The sequence below is a fragment of the Parasteatoda tepidariorum genome, chromosome 6, assembly GCF_043381705.1.
Source record: "Parasteatoda tepidariorum isolate YZ-2023 chromosome 6, CAS_Ptep_4.0, whole genome shotgun sequence".
In the NCBI taxonomy this organism is placed as follows: Eukaryota; Metazoa; Arthropoda; class Arachnida; order Araneae; family Theridiidae; genus Parasteatoda; species Parasteatoda tepidariorum.
This window is the reverse complement of record NC_092209.1, coordinates 71,104,198-71,128,695: the sequence shown is the minus strand read 5'-3', so window position 1 is coordinate 71,128,695 and position 24,498 is coordinate 71,104,198. Positions and strand designations below refer to the sequence as shown.

Here is a 24,498-nt window from a genome sequence, read left to right as displayed (position 1 = left end):
TGACTATTTTTGTAATACCCAGGTTTAAAAGGATTCACTGCAAAAGCAGTTTCGAATTAGTTTTACGATAAACCTTTGAGTATAGATGAAACTAAACTGCTCATGTCCATTTTTAAAATAGTTTTTTGTGCTAGGGAATAAATTAGAGAGTTCAAAAGCGATATTTAAAGAATTCCTTTGCCACATAACAGTTATTAAGATGGAGAATAATAGGCAGTCGATAGCGCTCTCCACTTCTGTGTGCTATAAATTTCAAATCAGAAGTTGGTAATGCAAGTTATACAAAGTTATTACTGTGTGAAGTTCTTTCCCCTTATTATTCTAAAGTTTCAAATTTAATTATTTATTCGTTTTCAATAATTTATCTTCAAAATGATGATTCCTGGATTAGACGTGTGTCCGCCTTCTGAATATGAAGCTGATGTAGCTTTAGAATTGAAATCCTTTACGGGCACATTTTGTATTCCTAAATCAAAGATAGTATGATATTTAATTAATTTTTACCTTTTTAAATGCTTTACGTTAAAGTAACCAACATTAAAATTTTCAAATAAAGTAGTACTTTATTGCGCTGTACTTCATAGTACTTTAGTTTCGGTACCATTAATTAAAAACCTTCAGTATCATAGCCCAAAATGTTTTTGTCTATAGAAAAAAAACTATAGTATGCCTATTCATGTACCTATATTTATGCTTTATTCATGATGATCTAGTTTTTTTCGGGGATATTTTCATACTGGTTGTTTTGTCAGAGGTGCCGATTCGCGAATATCTCCTTTTATTCATAGCATACAATGTATTGAAAATAAATCTTATGAGTATCTGAAATAAGTACTTTCTCCTATTATAAAATTCTCTTCAATTCTTATTTATAGTTTAAAATACATTAATTCTTGACTTCAAACTGATCACTAATCAAAATAAAATAAGAACAGCCTGCATTATAATTTAGTTATGACTTTATTGGTTTAAAAGAATAATAGATTAATTCTTTAATAATGTCTTATTCTTATTTTAATTCTAAAAATTGGTTACTCATAAATTATGTTGACACACTTGATTTTATATATTTTTGTCTACCCTCCTTTTACTGTCACACTTCACTATGTTCTCCTACCTCCCTTGTCACATGTATATTTATGTGTATTGTATATTTCATAATTACTTGCAGCTAAGAAGCATAGCACTACTAATAGTTTGTCTACAGTACAAACTCCCTCCTCCACAAAATCTGAAGCCCTCTGCTGCTATTGAAACAAGAATAGTGCATTTCATGGAAGGTAGCTTCTCTTCACTCTAGGGCTTACACAATAGACTGAAAAAAAAAATCCCTTTCTCTCGCTAACCCGAGCCAAAAGACCTTAACAGTGACCCCTCACCCCTACTTGAAATAGTTATACCTCGTTACCATAGTCACCGTCACGGGTCCAGATGAATGGCTAGGGGAGTTCTTACTTTAGACAAACTGTAGATCACATTTCAAATTTTATTTTTAAATTATAACTGCATTTTCACCTGACATTTGTGAGAATAAAGATAAAAATTATAGCGCATTTGACTTTTTGATGGAAAGGAAGTGAAAATTAAAAATAAATTACATAAATATTTAATGATTGTGCATGTAGCTTTTCGATGAAAAGGAAGAGAAAGAGTAAATTGTATAAATATATCTGATGAAGTTAAAGTTCTTAATGCCTTGTCACAAACTGTGACAATTTCTTGAAATTCATTCTTCCCCTTTTAGTGTTATGGGTGACCCTGAAAGAAATAATTTTTGAAATACAACCTGGTAGTTTCACTTGTTCAGTTGGCAAAATCTGATACTGGTATGAAAATATCCACTAATAATACATTTTATTTCCTAAACTAGTAATGCATCAATATGAGGAAGTAATACTGTTCTGTATTTCTCAGATTGAACATTTAATAATAATCCATTATTAAATTATTAATTGCCTTACATAATTAATGCAACCTTGTTTTTTTGCAACAAATTTTGTAGAAAAAAAATTTGTTTCTAATATGTTTATTTAAAATATGTTAGGATGAAAATTTCACATCTTTTTTATAAGATGTTTCCCCCTGCTTACTTGGATATGTTAAATTTCTGAAACCTCTGGTTTTTTTTATTTTTTTTAAAATTTATCTGTGATTAATAGTTTGCCATGAAATATCAACACGGTTTTCTAGCCTTAGAGCTGAACCAGATCTTTGGCCTTGTATCAATCAATAAATTATCTTAATAATGGTTAATGACAACAAGACATTTACATTATTTTACTTCTAAATAAAACATTGCTTTTGTTTTTAATTAATTATTACTGCGACATATTAATATTCAAAAATGCAAATTTTTTTTCTCAAATGTATTAAAAAGGTTGTGGTTAGTGTCTTCTTGATCACCGGTTGCCACTGATTCAGTATTTATACATTTTTAGTTGATAGACTGTGATGTCAATTTAGGTGTCTCTATAGCACTGTATCAAATCTTGAATACAAAATAAATAATAAAGGCTCTAGGACTATATAACCATCTATGTGAACTTGTTTACTCATAAATTATTTAATGAATTTTTTGTATATTTTATTTTTTAAGAAAATCAAGTCTTAGAGCATTTTNTCTTGCCAAATTGTCAAAATAAATAATTTTTTTCAAGATGATATGTTAAAAAAATAATATTTTTAATTTATTAAAATATTTTATAATACCGACACTTTTCTTGTACATATCCTACACTTTATAAGAAAAAAGAAACAAAAACCTGGAAATTTTAAGATTTTTATCTGGAAAACCTGGAAAAAGCAAGGAAAATTTTAAATCTGATTTGAGTGGCCACCCTGGTTTGTTTAAAATGTGTTAGATGGAAATTTCGCATCTTTTTTGTAACATGGTGCGTAGCGTTTGTAAAAAGTATTTAAAGGTGCTTTTTTGGGGATTTCATTTTTAAAAGCTTTTAAAGGTGCTTTTTTCAGCTCGCGTTTTTAAAAAGTGCTTTGTTTCCGAATAATTTTTTTTCTTCCCTTCAGTGATATCTGGTGGATCCCATGTATTTCACGAAAAATGGGGAGTTTGTTACGTAATTATTCACGCGGACTTCGTGTCGTACCCACGTTATGACTTGCATGCGCGCACACATGAAACCGAAACCCGAGTGCTCCAATTCGGATAGAGAATATCAGATCCTTATGAAATGTTTTTCTTTTTAATTTATTTTAATTTTGTTCTTGTTTATTTTATTTTACTTCTAACACTTTTTTTGACGTAGGGGGTAAGGGTACTTTTGTTCTGAGTTCAGGGTCAAGTTGAATTCACTCGGTGATGTGGGAAAGTACTGATTGTTTTGATTTACGCCCGTTTCTTCTTTTTTTTTTAATGCTAAAACTGTTTATAAAAATTTTTTGTTTTTCAATAATATCATTGATTGAATATGAATTTTTTGAGTGCTTGAAAATTTTTGTAAAGTGCTTGAAAAGTTTTTAAAAAGTGCTTATTTTTGATTCAAAGATTTGGCTACGCACCCTGTGTAAGATGTTTCCCCCTGCTTACTTGGATATGTTAAAATTCTGAAACCTCTATTTTTTTTTTTTTTTTTTTAATTTATCTGTGATTAATGGTTTGCCATGAAATATCAACACGGTTTTCTAGCCTTAGAGCTGAACCAGATCTTTGGCCTTGTATCAATCAATAAATTATCTTAATAATGGTTAATGACAACAAGACATTTACATTATTTTACTTCTAAATAAAACATTGCTTTTGTTTTTAATTAATTATTACTGCGACATATTAATATTCAAAAATGCAAATTTTTTTTCTCAAATGTATTAAAAAGGTTGTGGTTAGTGTCTTCTTGATCACCGGTTGCCACTGATTCAGTATTTATACATTTTTAGTTGATAGACTGTGATGTCAATTTAGGTGTCTCTATAGCACTGTATCAAATCTTGAATACAAAATAAATAATAAAGGCTCTAGAACTATATAACCATCTATGTGAACTTGTTTACTCATAAATTATTTAATGAATTTTTTGTATATTTTATTTTTTAAGAAAATCAAGTCTTAGAGCATTTTGATTTAAATTATAGATTCATATTTATGTTTATTTATAGATACCTATTTTTCTTTTTTATTAAAATTGCAGACTGTTCTGAGAAGTTTTAAAGTATATTAATTATTTTTCAGTATGGTGGTTGCCGTCGGATCGTTGAATTTGAAAAGAAATCTATGCTTAAAGGAACAACATCTTGGGTTTACAGTATGTGTTATTTGAATTATGTTTTAATCTGTTGTCTTTTTAAAAAGTGAGACCAAAATCAAAATAATTTAACTTAAGCTTACTATTTCAGACAATAATGAAAACTTAAGAAAAATATTACATTTAATATTATACATTAATAATATTATAATTTTAACTATACAAAATGTAATGAAATTGGTTTTAAAATATCATTAATTTTAGTTGTGAAACACTGTTATATTGAGGTATTATTTGCATTTTCTGTACCTCAATCTCTTAAATAATTGTTCAATTCCAATTTTATGTATACTAATTTATTCCCTCAAATAAACCATCTCACTAAAGGCATTCTGATTAAGTATGTGTTAATATATTAGTTTATGTCTATATTTTCAAAAGTTTTAAAATAAATTTTCAAGCTTTACCTGTATCTAAAAGTTTTATTCATTTAAGCACACTAAAGTATTTTGTTTTAAAATTGCTGGCAAAAAAAATTATAACATTGTTTTGAAAACTTAGATCATTTATTCTTCTTAGGTTTATTGGTTTTGATTTGTCTCTGAAATTTTTCTTTTTATATTTCAGGAAAATGTTTGGATGTGAGAAAAAATATAGAAGTTTGTGTTAAAAAGTCAAAAAGCGCAGATAAAAATAATATTGAGAAAGGTAAATTATTTTTGTATGTAATATTTGTAGTTGCTATTAATGCTTCTTCATTTTAATTCTGATTTGGGTTTTATTTTCAACGTTAATATTTCAACTTGGAAAATAAATGTGATATTGTAAATGTTTGCCTTGTGAGACCCTTGTAAGTTTATTCATAGAAAAATTTTATTCGATTCAAAATAGATCAGGATGTTGTTAAAATTATTAAAACAAATTTGAATTGTAAATGCTGTAATGTTAACCATTTTAAAAAGTTTCTAAGACATATTTATTCTTAATATATTATCAGCTTTTAGACTTTCTTAAATTGAAAAATTTTCCCTCAAAAGAACTTAAAAATTTAAACGTATTTGTAATTAAATAATTGAAAATTAGCTATATATTTAAATTTAAAAACAAACTTAGAAACGTTTATATTTGATAATAATATCTGAACTTAAAAATACTAATTTCTAGTTTTTTATAATTATACTACATAAATAATTATAAATTTAACACCCTAGAGTTAATCAGATTTTTTATTATTATTTATTGAACAATCCAAGTAGCTATTTTAAATCCAAATGATATAATTTTAACTTGAAATTATGCCTCTCTTTTTTATGTCTTTTATCCAACCTACTTTTTTTCAATATCTTGTTAATTGGGACATTATATTTAATGTGTATGCTATTACAGTATATTAATATTCTTTTAATTTTATTATTTGACATATGATTTAAAATAATAAATTTGTAGTTTCAAAAAGTGTTAATTTTTTAATGCAAATTTCAAAAATGTAATTTTTTAAAAATTAATACTAAAAATTGAACGTTCTGTAGTCTTGTCACGTTAGACAAATCATGAGGTGAGCTTTGTCTTGAAAGTTTCATTTGTTTAATGCAATGTCATTATGTGGTCTTCAAAATAGATTTTTAAAATTTAAAAAAAGTGAATAAAAGACTATTCAACTGTCAATTATTAAATTGCTCTGAATTTTAACTATAGTGCTCATTATAATACTCTGTTATTAATGGAAACAATTTTTAAGAGTTATATACGTCTCTTTTCATTTAAAGTGAAATTATAAAATATTCAGATTTAGCTATCTTGCGACGAGAAATTCAAATTGTTCGACTCCTCAAAGATCAAAATGTGATGGAATTTTACGAACCTGCTGTTGGAGAAACATTAGAGAAGTAAGTTTTTTGAATCATTGAATTAGAATTAGTTATGATTTTTTTCTTCTTCTGCCTCAGTTTATGATCATTGATTGTGGTCAGTTCACTAACAGCAAATGACCATAAATTCCTATTTTTCGTGATAAAAATATTTTGTCCGAATTTCTTTCTTTTTCTCTGCTTTTCCTAATTTTTGTGTCTATTTAGAACATCCTGTTCTCTACGAATACTAATGTGAATTTTAAACCTATCCAGTGTTTTCATCATGGAAAAAAAATGAGTGAGAATCTCTCACCCTTTCTCAAAAACAGGGTGAGATTTCAAAAAGTTAAGTGAGATTTCTAAAAACTAAAAAATCACAAAAACTCTTGAAAAAAAAATCATTTCTTTAATTATAATACATTTCTAATGTTTTCTATTTTTTAAAGCATTGAATATTTTTGGTACATCATCATAGAAGATTTTGCCTTTACAAGGCATTTGTCCATCTTACATTACATTACATCTACATTAGCACATAAAAAATTTAAACGTCTTACATGAAGAAACGTTACCTACGGTAAACACGTGGTTGCAGAGAAATGTGTTCTGAAAGGGGTTCCGTGGTTGTGTTCTGTTGTTCGAAAAGGTTCTGAACAATACTGGTAAATAGGGAAGCTTTATATCAGGGCAGATGTTGAAAATAATGAAAGATCCAGGAAGAAAAGTGAAACGGATTTTATTCTAAAGGGCGTAATTCGAGGCTTTTTCCAAAATGCGAGAAATTCGCGAATTTTGAAATTGATTTATAGAATGCGCGAATTTCTCGCGGTAATAATTTTTTAATGCGAGAAAAGAAAAAAATATGCGAGATTCTCGCGTTCTCGCGCTGTAGTGAAAACACTGCTATCAATTATAAGTATTGGAATATTTAATTTTTTTATTCTTTATTTTTTTAAATTACTAATGTATATTTTTAAATTACTAATATAGTAAGTTCTGATAAATTCCATAGGTAGAGTTAGGGGTTATTAAATAATTGTATAATTTCATGATTCAAACTTGTTGCTTTATCTGCAAAATTTCAAACTTTTTGGAGAAAACTTATCAGAAAAGAAACTAATTTAACAACTGATGAAATTTTTATGATGATGAATTCAGGGATCATATGTTTTGTAGTTTAATTTTTTTATCTCTTTCATCTGATTTAAAAAATAATTAATCCAACAATAATAATAAAATTTTTAAATGGTGAATTTGGGGGGCATGCTTTAAATCATATAAACATTTTTTTTAAAACAATCTCTTTTTTTAGCTCTTTGTAAAACTTTGATAAAAATTATTAGTACTGATAATTTTGTTACAATGAATTCTATGCAATGAATGAATGTATTTATATAAATTCATTAATAACTAAAGGGCACTAAAGTTTTGTTATGATAACAGTGCATGTTGTCATTTGAAAATGTTAGTAATTAGTAAAGTCATGTTATTCTAATAATGTACAATATTTTTCTTTAAGAATAAATATTTATGTTACAATTTTTTTTAAAAATCTTTTCAATTTTAGTGTTTATCTTATTTTTGAATGCTGTGATCTTTTCTTATCTGATTTGATAGAACAGAAAGTTGATGCCTTATTTCATAAAGCTGTGGTGAGATGGAATCTAATTTTTCTTTTTTACTTCAATTCTTTTGTCTTGACCTGTCAACTGTTACATTTTTTTATGGTAACCTTAGTAAAAGTACAATTGCTTTGTTTAAGCTTATATAGTACAAATTATTTTTTGAATATAAGTTTTGGAATGTGTGAATAAATGTTTTAAAAATGTTTAATTTATTTTACATTAGCTTGTTAGTAGTTATTCATGAGGATGATTCCCTGAAAACTTGACTATTTTTAAAGCTATTTTTAAAAAATCTAAAAATAAAAATTCTTACTTAATTTTTATAAAGCACTTAACAAGAAAAATTGAAAGTAACTCAATTTAACAATGCTGTCAAGTAAATCTTCTGGTTCAGAAAATACTAGAAGAGGGTTAACATATTAGGAATGTCAATTTTTGTTCAGCACATTTATATTTTATACAATTTTGTTTATTTGTAGGTCAAAAATATAATGATGCAAACATTTCGAGCTTTGGACTACATTCACAAACATCATATAGTACACAGGTACAGCATTTTTTAAAAATATTCCATTGAATACAATTAATAAGTTTATTACCATATAAAAAAAGTTTAAATAGCTACTAGAATATTTTAGTAATATATAATAAATAGTAGAATTTAGTTAAGTAATATAATGTCTTAACTAGTCTTAATGTAGAAGCTACCAGTTTCAAAAACATGGATAGTTGTTTTTTTGAAATAATAAATAATATCTTGTTATACATAACAATCAGAAATTTTTTTGCAGTGATTAAAAGAAAGATTTTTGGCTCATTATCAAACATAAAACAAATTTTTTTTCTCGAATTACAATGACAAATTGTACAAAAATATACGAGTAACAAATGTTTTGAAAAATTATCGAATTATATAATTGCTTATTTATAAATAGTTTTAGGCCCAATAGTATAGTAAAATAATTGATGTTACCTATTCACGGGAAATTTTTATAGAAATTTATAAAATGAGTTTTTTTTTAATAATAAATAAAAAAGTTTCTCATTATTACAATAAAATTATTATTTTAGATAACGATACAAGACCTAAAAAAAATTGTAAAAGACAGTATTTTTCTCTAAATATAAGTATTATGTAAACAAAATCAATGTTTTAGGTAATATGAATGAAACCTATATAAGTTAAGAGTAACCAAATATAGAAAATGCTGACTTTTATGTTAATAAAATTATGTTAGCTCATTTATTTTATTGGTGACTTTTCCCATGTTAAAATATCAATCATTCTTTCTAAATTAAGGTTTGTTTGTTTTTTGCTAGTTTATTAAAAGACTTAGTGTGTATTTATGAGTTTGTAATTGTTTTGTTAAATTTTTTTTGGATAATTTAGTTATTAATATTGTTTTTATATTTTAATTTTTCTTTTAAGGGATCTGAACCCAAAAAATCTGATGTTTCGAAAAGATGGGATTTTAAAGCTTGGTATGTTTGCATTTGCAATAATGAAATATTTATTTCATTTTTAAACTTCCCTATTAAACCTCTACTGAAAATTTTATAATTTAAGACTGGTAAAAATGTTTCCTTTACAACCTTTTTTCTATATAAAGTTTATGTTAAGATAATTTATTAATTTATCTTTTTAGCCAATTTTGAAAATGTTATCTGCTCATTGTAATTTTAAAATATTTACTTCATTTTTAAAATTCACTTTTAAATCTCTACTTAAAGCCTTATAATTTAAGACTGGTAAAAAATTTTCTTTTACAACCTTTTTCCTATGAATGTTAAAATAGTATATTTAATTTTTTATCTTTTCAGCTAATTTTGAAAATGCACGGGAATTGGATAATCCTGATATGAAATTAGAGAGCACTTGCAAAAAGTATGTTTTTTTTTCTTAAGTAAATTATTCAAAAATTTTTAAACATTTGTGTGTCAATGATAATTTTTTACCTTGTGTGCCTTTCCTTATGTGTTTACCTTATGTGTGTCATGGTTGTTAAATTTATTTATGATTTTTATTGTTGATTGTAATTGATAAACATTTGTTCAGATATACTTTTTGTGTTTTTTTTTAAAGCAGTGGTCTCTTTTTCTTAAAAGAAAGTGTCTACATTTAATATATTAATAAGATAAGAAATAATTTAAAACTCTCTTTTTAAATTTGAATAATATAAAAATGATTTTGTGGGATATTTTGACAAAAGCTTTAAACCAAGTAATTTGATAATATATTTTATTTGTCTATAATTAAGTAATTCTAAGATAAGAATAAAGATTAATTTTTATGTTGAAGTATCAGGGTATGTTTTAAAAGTATTTTATAATATTTTGTAATATATTTGTATGTATTTAAGTTTTAGTGCCTTTTTTTTTTATTTGTAAAATTTTCTGCCTATAGTATTAAAGAACAGAGCTAAATTTTTTTGTGTAATATAAAATTTCTATCTTAGTGTAATTGAAAATTATAGGTGATTCCAAATTGTTTAAATTTTTTGAGCACCTGAATTAAGAACCATTCTGAATTCAAACTAGTATAATTTTTTAAAAATGATGAAATAAAGACCTATTTTTAAATATTATGTCATTCCTTGTTGAAGAAACTGATTTGAGTTTGTATAAGTTTCATAATTTTTAACAATTAATTGCTTTCCATGAAAACGTGATGTAATTATTCAATATGATTACACTTATTATGATTATGCTGTATTTATAATCATGTTGTACTTATAATTATGTTGCACTTTTAAGCATGTTGTACTTTTAAGCATGTTGTACTTTTAAGCATGTTGTACTTTTAATCATGTTGTACTTATAATCATGTTGTACTTATAATTATGTTGTACTTATAAATTATATTGTACTTATAATTATATTGTACTTATAATTGTGTTGTACTTATCTAATATAAATGTAATTATTCTCATATAAAAAGAATATAATTTTGAAAAATATTTATTTCTTTAAGCAAACATTTATTTCAATATAAATTTTTTACAATGTTCGAGGGATCTTGCCCTCAACAAGGGAACATTGAGACTTAAAATTAAACTTAATCAACAATTACAATTTAATCAATAATTACAATCAACAATTTCACATATTCTTTAAAAGTTTAAAACTTGACTTCAATTCAACTTTATTTCTTAAGTGTGAAAATATATCAACTTTTTGGTAAAGTTTATTTCTTATTGTAATATGTGGAATGAATTTTTTCTGTAATATACCTTGCTTTTTCAGTTATCATGCACCTGAGCTTATTTTGAAAGCTGCAACACATGGAACAGCTGTTGATATATGGTATTTAGTTTTCTATATATTTAGATGAAGTGTATCAATGATAAATAATACTGATATTAAATGACCTTGATCAATAACCTTAGTTAAAATCAATTATATGTTGTTTTGATCCTACCTTCCTTGGTGCGTTGGGGACTTTTTTCATTTTATTTACTTTTACATTCTTTTTTTCCCAGTTTATCCTTGGTATTACCCTTAGCATTAAGGTGCATCTCAAAACTGTAGTTATTGCATTTTAAACTCTAAATTTAGAAACCTGTTGCTTTATTTTTATTAATATAAACTCATAACTTTCTGTTTTTGTTAATTACTTATTCATCTGAACAAAAAGTTTGATCTGATTCTGAAATTTTAAAAAATTTTAATCAATATTATAGCTTTAAAAATATAATCTGAATTCTATCAAAAAAATTTTAAATTATCTTGATATACTATCAATGATCCATAAACCTTTTTTTTCTTACAACATGTTACTAATACAACATCAGAAAATCAACTGCAAAGTAAAACTTAGCGATTCATATTCACACAATTTTAAAAGTTTTGTGTACAGTTAGTGAGAAAGTTGAGATTTTAGAAGTGAGTACAACATAAAAAATAATATTTTTTCAAACCACGTTTTTGTGGTGGAGAATAATAATTAAAAAATAAAAATTTGAAAAACGAAAAACGTGGGGCGCATGAAATACATAACAGTACATATACACATTTTCTTACTCATACACATGTACATATACATTCACATACACATGCATATACACAATCATATTCCACATTTAGATACAATTACAGATATACGTACACATATTCTCATGAGCACACATACACACTCTAATATAACATTACTGTTATGTATTTCATGCTCCCCACGTTTTTCAAATTTTTATTTTTAAATATTATTCTCCACTACAAAAACGTGGTTTTTGAAAATAAAATTTTTTATTTTGATTTTTTTAAATTATATTTTACTAATTTTAATTTTCTGTTTTTAGGGCCGCTGGTTGCCTTATTTGTGAACTGCTGCTTCGTGAAAGCAATATATTTTGTGGGAACACTTATGAGCTTATATACCAAAACATTATTAATATATTGGGTGTTCCAAATAATAATCTATGGCCTGTAAGTAATTCATATTTGAAAAAGGATGGAAATAATGTAGCATTCAGTTGTATTACTTTACTTTCTTTTTGTACACCAGATTAATCAAAAATAGATCAAAGAAAAACTAAAAATGTGTTGCTGTTTAGAAAACCAATTAATTTATTTCTTCCAAATTTCAAAATTAGCTGCTCAGATTGCCAACAGACTGTGCTGTTGTCTAATAAAAACTACTAGTGTTATTTTGTCCTTATTTTAGTATATGTTTAGAACATTAGGGGACTGTCCAGGCCAAATTTACTACCGTTTAGCGGTACCTTCACAATTTCAACTTTAGGAAAAATTGTAGTTTCACAAAATACTTTATCTTAAAATTTTATTTTTGCATCCCGTAAGAAGCGATAAATCCATATTTTTATCATACTTTTGTGTTGATTTACTAATATAATTTTTAATTTTCGCAAATTATGTCTAAATTTTCACATAATAGGTACCTCTCAGAAAAACCTAAACAGACCCCTGATCACATTTCTACTAATACAAATGCATATTTTTAAATAAGCAATTTTAAAAGTTTAAAGATTTAGATCTTCTATGCAGCATTTTTTATTTTAATTAATAATGCTTCAAAAAATCACAAATGTCAATAGTTCAAACTTGAAGATCATTCAGAAATTATTCGCATGGTTCTGGCATGTAGCCTTACCCACAGTATCGATTGATTCAAATTTTTTATGATTTCAGTCATTTTATGTGAATGAAACTCAAATAACAATTTTGTATTATCAATTTTTTTTTATGTATGAATTCAAGGATCTTAACATTCATTTATTATTTTCAACAAATGCAGTAACAAATCTTGTAGTGTGGAGTTTTGTAGCTTTACAATTATCGATTTATCTAATTTTAAGAATGATTCATCCCAGTTCAGCATACAACAATCATGGAATTTTTATATTATGAGAGGTGATCCACTGAATTACCGTGAAATGTTAAGCAGCATATTTACTGTTTTCAACTCTAGATTATTGAAAACTAACCTTTATTTGACTCTTTCGCATATTTTTCAATTTCCTCAAGTAACCTAGTTAGCTATTCAGAATGCAACAAAGCATTTTTTTCTATTTTTTACCTTCATCTTTTAATTTTTCAATTTGAATCAAATTGTTGGATATTTGCAGTCTTTTATTACAGGCTGGAAAAGTCAGAAAATTTTATTAATTTGAAAAAGTTTGCAGAAATCAGAATATGTTAATAAAAAATAAAAAAAAGTCTAGCAAAATTAATTTGAAATTGAAATTAAGGTACATAGAAGTCCAATATATTTTTCAACAAAATGAGTCTTGTAGTGATCTTTTTTTTTTTTATTTACAAAAAAAATTTTTATTTAAATTTTAGTAACAAGTTTAATTGTCTTGTAATATGTTATAAGTATAAAAATATGACAAAATTGAAAAAGATAACAATAAAATTTGTGACTTCAATTACAAAAATCGGGGAAAATTGGTTAGAAAAAATCAGGGAATTTCTTTTCTGAGTGTTTGTCATCCTGATTTGATAATAGCGATATTATTTTTTTCACATCAGGTCTTTCCTTTTTCTGATTATTTTGCTTCTCCAATTATACTTTATTTTCAATTTATGTATGCAATTTAATTTTTAAAAAGTTGTATGTATTATGGTCATTTATTGTTATTATCAAAAATTAGTCTTTTCTGATTAGATTAATTTTTTAAGGGAGAAATATGAATGTGAAATTTTTTAAAATCATTCTGATATATTTGTTACCCTTGAAATGTTTTATAATATTTTGTAATAAATTCTGATCACATCATCTGAGTTTTTTCACATCATGTCTTTCAGCCTTTTTCTGATTATTTTGCTTCTCCAATTATACTTTATTTTCAATTTATGTATGCAATTAAATTTTTTAAAAGTTGTATGTATTATGGTCATTTATTGTTATTATCAAAAATTAGTCTTTTCTGATTAGATTAATTTTTTAAGGGAAAAATGTGAATGTGAAATTTTTTAAAATCATTCTGATATATTTGTTACCCTTGAAATGTTTTATTAAAAGCATTAATTGTTTAATTTTTTTTGAAGTAGAATTTGATTTAAAACCAATAGATCAATTTTATAATGAATGCATACATTCAAAGATTTTTAAAAATGTTGCAACTTTTTTTTTTCTTTTAGTAAATACTGGGTCATGGGATCTTTTTTTTAAATTTCGAGAATTTTATTTTTGCACGTTAAGCATGGATACTGAGCAATTTAACGTAACTAAAATAAACAGTTCGCATAGACAATAGATTTTAAATACCTATGTGTTTAACATCATGGTGTGGTACATAAAAAAAATCATGCTATTTTGTGAATTTATGAGTTGAAGATTCATTGTTGTCAAGTTGTGTCAAAAATGTTAACTATTGTTTGACTTAAACGGGAATTTGTAATGTATGTGTTCAGAACTACGCTAGATATTTTTTCAAATTGGTTTTTTCCCTGTAGATAAATGCTATAAATATTTGTATAAACTCTCTTTTTTCTTCTATTCTGTAATGAAATATTCAATTCGTTAATAAATAATTTCCCCTTAACAAAACCATTCTCAACGAATATAGCTTTTATAAATAAGGCAAAAATGTGACATGAAATTTAGGTTAAGGTACGCAAAAGTTATAACATATCTGCCAACATTTTTGCTGAGGAATTTTTCAAAACATTTTATGTGGAATCAGAATCATAAAGTTATTTTTAGTCACAATCAAGTTTTTTTTTAAATTTCATATTCAAAACATATTTTGTCTTAAAAGAAATTGTTATGTTTTTAATTATTGGTCCATGTTGCTTAGTAACTTATATGCATTTCATTTGCTTTTAGGGCTACTCAGATTTACCAGGACTTAAGCAAATGGAAATCACTAATGCGCATTCGTGAGTACATATTTCTCGAACATAAACTCTTCTAATTTAGTTGATTTTCTCATATAATAATACATTAGTTGATGTTATAAGAATAGATGGTTTAATTTGTTATTTTATAGTTAAGCATAAAGTAATTCATACTAGTTACAGTAGAGACTGCTTGTAACTAAGATCAGGGCTGATTGTGCTCCAGAAAAAATCCGGATTTTTCGCCAACCCTGATCCGGAAGTTTCCGGAGATCGAATTCTTGTATGTCTTATTTAAAATGATTTAGAGGTTGGAATTTTATGATGCAACTTTCTTTTTTGTAAATATTTTTTTCCTAGTATGTTCTTTGGAACTCCATTTTCAAAGGTGTAACTTAAAAACACAGTTTATTTTATTTGTTTATAAGGAGAGCTACTTTATAAGCTTATATGCAAGATTAATATTCATTTTTTATCAGTAAATAGTTATTATAATCATAAACTCAAGAAAGAAGGACATATTTGTAAATTTCAATTACTTCTCCAGGTCTTTCATTGGTATGTTTAAAATTTTAAATATATTTTAAGTGAATTAAAAAATATTGAGATAAAGGGAAAAAAAACTTGTTTAAATTTTTTCTAATTTTTTTCCTGTTTTTTTTTTTTCTTCCTTTTTTACTCAAGAAATTTTTCGGAATTTTNCTGGAAAACCTGGAAAAATCAGGGAAATTTGAAACCTGATTTGAGTGGCCACCCTGTATTTAAAATGATTTAGAGGTTGGAATTTTATGATACAACTTTCTTTTTTGTAAATATTTTTTTCCTAGTATGTACTTTGGAACTCCATTTTCAAAGGTGTAACTTAAAAACACAGTTTATTTTATATGTTTATAAGCAGAGCTACTTTATAAGCTTATATTCAAGATTAATATTCATTTTTTATCAATAAATAGTTATTATAATCATAAACTCAAGAAGGAAAGACATATTTTTAAATTTCAATTACTTCTCCAGGTCTTTCATTAGTATGTTTAAAATTTTAAATATATTTTAAGTGAACTAAAAAATATTGAGAAAAAGGAAAAAAAACTTGTTTAAATTTTTTCTAATTTTTTTCCTTTTTTTTTCCTTTTTTTTACTCAAGAAATTTTTTGGAATTTTGACTTGGGCTCACAATCACCCCTGTAAGATAATTTACAGTATTTAAAGTAAGTTTGTTTGAAAGTGATTTATTTTATAATAGGATTTATTAATTTAGATTTACTAGGACTTAAAGAAATAGAAATTACTTAAACGTCATTCATAAGTGCATATTTCTAGAACATAGATTTTTCTAATTTAGTTTATTTTCTGACATAATTCATGAGTCAATTTTGTAAGAATAAATTGTTTGATTTGTTATTTTATAGCTAAGCTTAAAGTAATTCAAATTTGTTACAGCAGAGAATGCTTGTAACTAAGCTAATTTACAATATCTAAAGTAAGTTTGTTTGAAAATAATTTATTTTAAAATAGAAATCATTAATTCAGGTTTACTGGGACTTATGGAAATTACTTTTGCTGATTCATGAGTACATATTTCTTAAAAGTAAAATATTCTAATAAAGTTAATTTTCTTACGCAGTAATTAAAGAGTCAATTTTATAAAAATACATTGTTTGATTTGTTATTTTATAGTTAGGCATAAAGTAATTCAAATTAGTTACAGTAGATAATGCTTGTAATTAAGATTTTTTACAATATCTAAAGTATATTTGTTTGCATGTAATTTAGTTTTAAATGGGAATCATTAAAATTGTTTCTTTTAAAAATTTGTTCAACATTGGATGCTATTTTCAATAAGCAATATTACTACAAACTTGCAGGATCTGACCTGACCAATTTATTACTCTCTGTTTTATAGACTGTTGTAAAATAAAATTTTAGATACAATTATATATTTTAGGAATGTTCTTGTTAATAAACTTATTATTAAATTTCTTCTTTACAACTACAGTGTATGATTAGCTCTAAAATTTACTGAAAAATTGTTTATTTTAACTATTAGTTAAGAATATATTATAAATATAAATTACAAATATTTATATTTATTGCAGTATTTATGTATATTAATTTTTATTTTAGATACAATTGTCTCAATATATTCTTCAAAAGAAGCTACCCACAGAGTACTGAAACTATTGAATTTCTGAAAAAAGTTTTTATATATGATCCATCCAAAAGGTGAGTTAAAGTTTACCTTTATTACTAACAGAATCAGATATTTGAACATTTTGAAAGTCTTTCTGTGTTGTTGGTAATTTTTATAAGAAAATTTAGCGAGTAGGTTCTGGTTTGTTACTTAATCAAATAAATTTTTCTCAAAGAATTTCTTCCCATGAAAGCATTACAATGATTCTTTTAGATTTTGGAAACTACAAATCATTTTGACCCAGGACTTATATATTTTTGGTTTCATTTTTTCTAAAAACTCGTTCCGACTTAAACTATAAATTCTCTCTATTCTCTTATTGTAGTTCATTTACGTTGCGCTAGAGCTGGACAATGGGCTATTGGCGACGGACTGGGAAACATCCCTGAGGATGATCCAAAGACATGCCATCACAATTTTGATCATCTGCAGAGGGGATGGCACATCCGCTTTGGTAGCCCGACGACTTGCACGCGAAGTCAAGCACTTTATGGCAGAACAGTTTAACGAAGACCAATACCGCACACCTTCGGTCCCTACGCAGACTGATCCAAGTGGTCACCCACCCGCACACTGACTGCAGCCAGTGATGCTTGACTTCGTTGATCTGCTGAGAACCATGTTGTAACAATTATCCCTCTGCTATAGCAACTTTCTATTACTATGCACAGTTATAATTATTCTATCTATTAATAGACAATTTCAAAACTGGACGAGATATTTGAATAATTAAGTAATTATGGCTTTTAATTAGGTTTGACCAAACACCTGCATCAGGGAAATATATGTGTGCGCGTGCGTGCGTGAGTGAGTGAGAGAGAGAGAGTTTAGATATAATGTTAATATATATAGAATTAAGTAGTAAATGACACCTTGAAATTGTGCTAATTTGAATTTTGTTAACATCATATGTATTCTACTTCTGGTTACTGATAGCTGGTTTGAAAAGTTGGCATCTCTGCTTCAATAAAAGCCATCTTTTTGTATTTTTATCGTATTATAGATAGAACAGTTTCTTTTAGTTATATAGTAAATATTGATTTTTTTCAATTACAAATTATAAAAGAATTATTAATGAATACTTATAAATAGTAAATATAAAAAAAGTAATAAATTGATAAATTGGTGTAAAGGTATATTTCCATTAAAGATTTCTGTTGGAAAATAATAATAATTTGAATAATAATAATAATAATAAAAATTTTAATGGAAAATAATAACAATATTTTTTCTAATTTTTAATTTTTGAGAAGTAACACCTGCTCAGATTACTGAAGTTTTACCAAATGAGAAAAGAAATAAGAATTATTAAAATGAATTTGTTTCTTTAATTTTTGAACTACATATACCTTTTTTTCAAACTTATTTATTATTTTTAGGATAACTGCTGAAAAATGCTTGCAGCACCCTTTCTTCCTAGAAATTCCATCTGGTACGTAAACTAACAAAACTGTATTTCCTTTTTACTTTTTGGGCATACAGATTTGAAGAATGATGTGTACCACTTTAGACACTTATAGAAATTAATTACAAATAGGTTTGTAAATTGATTGAAAAGTGGTGTAAAATATTTAAATTATAATAATATTTACTTTTGTGATATAATTGAAATTGTATATGTGTTATGCATTCTGTTATTTTATGTTATTTTATAAGTGGCATTGAATAGCTGACCCTTGTTTTTCAGTTTAAGACCACAAATTTTCAACTCTGTAGTTTGTAATTTTGGACCCAATTCAGAAGGCAAGAAAACTCCAGTAACAAATGAGCCGCTCAGGAGCCAATGCGGGTCCATTTTTTGATATTTTCTGATTTTTGAAAATTTTGATGAAATAAATAATAATCTTCTTAGTTATTAAAGGATTTACTCGTTGGTTACTTTTTTCTAGGTTAGACAGCCCTTTTTTTAATAGCTTCTGAATATATTGTATAATAATTTCAGAAGCCATAGTGAATAAGTCCACCTTTTATCAATATTTTTTTAAATTATAATTTTGAAATAAAAATTGAATTTTTCTTCTTCTTTTGATATTTGTTGGTAACACTGAAAAACAAGAAGTTCATAGTAACTCAGGGTTGCCAGATGTAGTATTTTTAATACTACGGTAGTATTTTTTCACCAAAAAAAAGGAGTATGGTATTTTTTGTAGTATTTTTTTAAAATGTGGTATTTTTATTTTATTTATTTATTTATTTTATTTTCATTTCCTAAAACAACGAAAAGTGCCACTCTAGTTTTGAAGTAAGAAACAATTTTTGAAATAATCCTATTATTTTTACATAAATTTCTTATCTTTTTCAGCTGCCAAAAGGTATAAGTCCTAAAATTTTTAAGATGCTGTCATTATTTCAATAAATACTTACGTTTTTATTTACACATCCTGTACATATCTTGTTTTTTTGCAGAGTTTACACCTCGAAAAAAGACTTTATACACTTTTCTAATTAAATTAATAGACCAAGCATTTTAAAAACCAATGTATCAAAAAACATTAATTTTCTCAATTTTTGTGTTTTGGACTTCACCGCATTGGCTTCTGAGCGGCTCAAATATTGGGAGGACGTTTTTTGGTAGAACTTACTCACATTTGCGTTACATGGAGAGGAAAACCTCCCACAGTTAGTCTGGTGGCAAGGGGACTCTAACCCATGTTCTGTCTACCATTGAGAATATTTTACGTCAGCACTGTGTTCATTGTGAACTGGGTGCAGAATATGTATCAACCAGCCATCGCTAGGATCCGAACCTGTTTCACCTCATGAGGAGGCAGATGCTCTATCCCCTGAGCCATCATTACTCCCATACTATTATTGTATTATCTGTATTCATTGCTTATCTATTTTTATCTACTTCTCATCAAAATGCATGAACTAAATACAGGGATGTGATTCTTTCGCGGATTAGCGGATTTCCGCTTTTTTTTTCTTTTCAGATTTTCCATTTTTCTCACTAATTTCCGCTGAATTTTCTGCACAAGTTATATATTCTGTACAAGTTACTAATCTGCACAAGTTAAAATATTTTATGAGGAATTAAATTTTCCGCGAAGCGAAAGTATTGAAGTCCTCATTCCTCCCTCAAACATTGATTTTCGCATTTACCTGATTTAAAAGTTGAACGTTGCGATTCTTAATCAGGCGATTTAAATGTCATACATTGCGATTCTTATTTACGAGATTTAAAAATCCAATATCGCGATTTGTAATTACGCTCTTTTAAAACCCTATGTAGCGATTCGTATTCAGGCGAGCTTAAAATAAATGTCTTGATTCTTTTTTGCAGTTGTAATATCAAACATCGATTTTCCTATTTATACGTGCTTTAAAAATTAGACAGTGGGTTTCGTATTCGCGCTATTTAAAAATTATGCATTGTGATTCGTATTTACGTGATCTAAAAATTACGCATCATGATTTGTATTTTCGCATCTTTTAAATTCAATATAGTGTTTCATATTCACGAGATTTAAAAGCCTCATTTCGAGATTCATATTCTCTTAATTTAAAATCATGCATGTGATTCATACTCTCTTAATTAAAAATTATGCATGTGATTCATATTATCTTAATTTAAAATCATGCATGTGATTCATATTTATATATTCACTCAATTTTAAAATTAATCATCGGGATTTATAATCACATGGATTACAAGTTTAAAAATTGCACTTTTTTGTCAAATTTTTGTGTGTATATATATATAGATATATATTCATTCTTGAATTTCCTCTTTTTTACTTTCCAACTACTCTCATCCCTGTAAATAAAATTTTCTCATCTGCCACTTTTCTAGATTTACAAATATCAAAACAAAATTTAAATGCATGGATTTTAAATTTCTTTCTGTTTTCTACCGTTTATAACATTATTTTAAATTATTGCATTTGATTAAATTTGCACATACTAGGTCATTGTGGACTTTTACTGCATTTTTCCACTTACCCTTATTTGCTTTAATGGTGTTATTATAATTAGTTTAAATAAGTTTAGTTTTAAAATAACTGTAACGAGTTTTAAGTCGTTAACATTTTCTTAAAACTTTTATCGTAGATGCTAGGTGTCATTCAAATATTATGCATGCAATTTTTGGTGATTTTGAATTCACTCTCTCCTCTTGTCAGCAAAAGTAAACAAACCAATAACCCTCCCCCCACTCCCAGCATGCTTATGTGAGAAAATTGCAACACCCCTTTCCTGGGTTTTGCTTTTAACTCTGAATTTCACTGTATTAATTTAATTTTAGGATTAAATTCTAATTAAAAATTAAATTTGTATAAAACAAAATGTGAATTTTTATGTCTTCTATAAAATTTTGAGTAGCTTATTCATTAGAAATCTTTTGTGACTTTAAAAATAAGCAAATCACAAACCTCCAACCTTTCATTACTTACATAATCATTGAACGAACCCCTAGAGGCCAAGTAGCAAAATCCTCTGTTTTTATGGTATTCATTTTTTTTCTTTCAAAACTCTCCATATAATTCTTGTCGGTATTTTTTAAAAATTTATGTTTGATTATTTTTAGGTTGTCCTCAGAAGGAGATGTCTAAAGTGTTGAATGAAATTCTACAAAAAAGAAAAGCCATTTCAAAAACTCAGTGAAATTTTAGGAGGAATACTTTTTTTTGTATTTCATTATGAACTTTGTCATTACATTTGTCAGATAAGCATCATTTAATTTGTTCTAAAATTTAATTGGTATACGAGGTAGGGTCAAAATGTACCCGGAATAGATCAATAACAAATTATTAAAAAAATAGAACAATAATTTTACTTTATTGGTTTTCTAAATATTTTCCTCCTGCATCCACACATTTCTGCCAGCGCTCGTATAACTGTTCAAAACACTCCCGGAATCCATTTGTGAACCGGTCATTCAATTGCTTTTTTGCATTTTTCATTACCTCATCTAAATCTACTAAACCATGTCCGTTCAATTTGATTTTCAGCTGTGGAAACATATATAAATCTGCTGGCGCTAAGTTGGGAGAATATAGAGTGCGTTCCAGAGTGGTATCACTGTGTTTGTCGAAATGCTTTTCACAATCAGCGCAATGTGGTGGATCATTATCGTGTGAAAGAAACCAATCATTTGTTGCCCATTTTTCAGGTCATTTAAAGATCTCCAGGTAAAGTTGTTTCTTGAAAGTTTGGCCTTCAGGAATAAAGAATGACGAGCTCATGATCGAAAAACAACTCTAACATCACTTTCCCTTGGCTTTTTTCCAAGCGTGATTTTTCTTTCCTTGGTAATGTTTTTGCCTTTCATTCACTTGGCTGATGTTTTGTCTTTAAATCATAAATAGAATACCGTGTCTCATCACCTGTCATGATTTTCTTTAAAAAACTGTCATCTTCATCAACCATGTCAATCAAATCTCTGTGCATGTTCACTCTTACTTCTCTCCAGCGAATTAAAAATTCTTTTTGTCAGAAGCAGAGGTGATTGTGCTCCGGAAAAAATCCGGATTTCCAAATTTTTCCCTAACTGCGCTCCGGAAGTTTCCGGAAGTCTTAGGTCCAGAAGTTTCAAGAAATCGATCATGTGTAAAAATTCTTGTATATTTTATTTAAAAATATTAGAACTAGAATTTATACTTGGCATCTTTTATTTGTAAATATTTTTTCTGGTAGAATAATAAATGTGATTAGAGATAGAAATAAACTTAAACATAATTATTCATTTAAATTATGCTGCATATAATTTATTTAAAATTCAATGATTTAAATTTATGAAGACATTATGCGTCTTTAATGATTTTACTCAAGAAATTTTCTGGATTTTCGAGTTTGACTCACAATCACCCCTGCAGAAGCAAACTGCAGCTGATGCCAACAGCATCGGAGAGGAATTCCAGTTGCCTGTGAAATTTCGTTATTAGTGCTGCCAACCTCCAAAAAAAAAAATTTCCTTTCCAACAAGCACCTGCGTGAATGTAGGCGTCATTCCGGGAATTAGATTTGCCTCGTAAATCTATAAATACTGCATTGGACATTCATCTCTGTTTATTCTTGTATGTGTTCTTGAAATGACTCTGTTGAGCTATATATAAGAATTAGCTTAAATGAAAATGGGTGAATTATCAGGTGGTACACCGTTACTGTATATAGAAGAAACACTGCTTTTTATATCTTTCTAAGTTTGTTAAAATACAGTCATTTGATATGTATATTGAATTTCATGTATGAATAAATATACAATTGTAAGTACTACTTTTGAATTATTGAAGTCAAACAGTTTATTTTGTGTGTATTCTAAAACAAAAGATTTGTTGCCTAAGAAAGATAATTTAATTTTGTTTAATAATTCCTATAGTTGGAATCAAAGTTAATCTGATTATTCTTAAACTTCTTACTTTATTATGATTTGTGTTTAATTTTACAAGTTCTTCAGATGAACTTGTTTCGGGGGGCTAATATTTATTTTCTTAACTTGCAAAAGGCCGCAAGATATCAAATAATAAAATTCCAAATTGCTGCTGTCAACAGTTGAAAAATTCCTGTCATCATGTCGCTTTGAGTATTGTAGCTGTTGCTCAATATTTTAGCATATTATAACCTTTTTGAAATTATACTTCTTATGCGACTTCCAACAAGGTTGCGTTAAACGTTTAACGCTACATTTTTATTGGCCGGGAAATCACGTTGTAGGATCCAGTTTTCCCTTATTCATTTCCATATTGTTTTGGTTATCACAAGCATAAAAATAATAAAAGTATTGTTTTTCTATAAATTTTTTTTTAGTTTGTTTTGATACACATATAATTTAATAGGGTAGTATTTTTTATTTTCAAATTTAGTGGATAACAATTGTAAAAAATGAGTGAAAACAATGCGACGGATTTATAAGGTTATGTCAAGGTACGTTTCTTGTGAATATCAATTAATTGTTAGGTGTTCTCTTCTGAAATTACATTATGACGCATTCACATAACATCATTAATACAAATACATTTTCCAGGGCGAGACGATGAGGCAACCACAAGCACTTCCACTGGTTCAAGAGGTCCACGAGGCAAAAATGCACAATATTACCGTGATTACAGAGCACGGAAGCGAGCGGAGCAGGAAAAAGAGTCGTTGAATAGAACTAGTGATCCTTCGACCACTGCTGATTCTTCTACAATTAACGTCGCAGGTTGCGAAGTTTAACTTCTTCCGCGCGGAGGGACTCCACGCACTATTTTTTTAAAATTGTTCTCTGTTTCAATATATATTATACACATTACTTTTTATGTAATTAGGACTTAAATATGTGTATTAATACAGTCTTTAGTACAGCCTCCCATTATAACGATCGCTCCATTATATCGACCTATACATAAATTCTAGCT

At 26.9% G+C, this 24,498-nt stretch overlaps 1 protein-coding gene across 2 annotated transcripts; it reads left to right on the top strand.

Annotated features, from left to right (window-relative positions):
- Positions 1-39: 39 nt before the first annotated feature.
- Positions 40-23,374, top strand: LOC107441541 (probable cyclin-dependent kinase 10). Of its 2 annotated transcripts, none has more exons than XM_043044511.2 (14): positions 40-480; positions 4,187-4,259; positions 4,827-4,907; positions 5,986-6,085; positions 7,617-7,701; positions 8,154-8,221; positions 9,104-9,156; positions 9,496-9,559; positions 10,918-10,977; positions 11,970-12,096; positions 14,963-15,015; positions 17,098-17,196; positions 18,544-18,596; positions 21,690-23,374. In XM_043044511.2, the coding sequence occupies exons 1-14, from the start codon at positions 373-375 to the stop codon at positions 21,764-21,766; spliced, it is 1,101 nt and encodes a 366-aa protein (XP_042900445.1). In that variant the 5' UTR covers positions 40-372; the 3' UTR covers positions 21,767-23,374. The 2 variants fall into 2 exon arrangements, with proteins under 2 accessions (XP_042900445.1, XP_071038611.1); XM_071182510.1 differs by having other exon boundaries at positions 221-267.
- Positions 23,375-24,498: the final 1,124 nt, after the last annotated feature.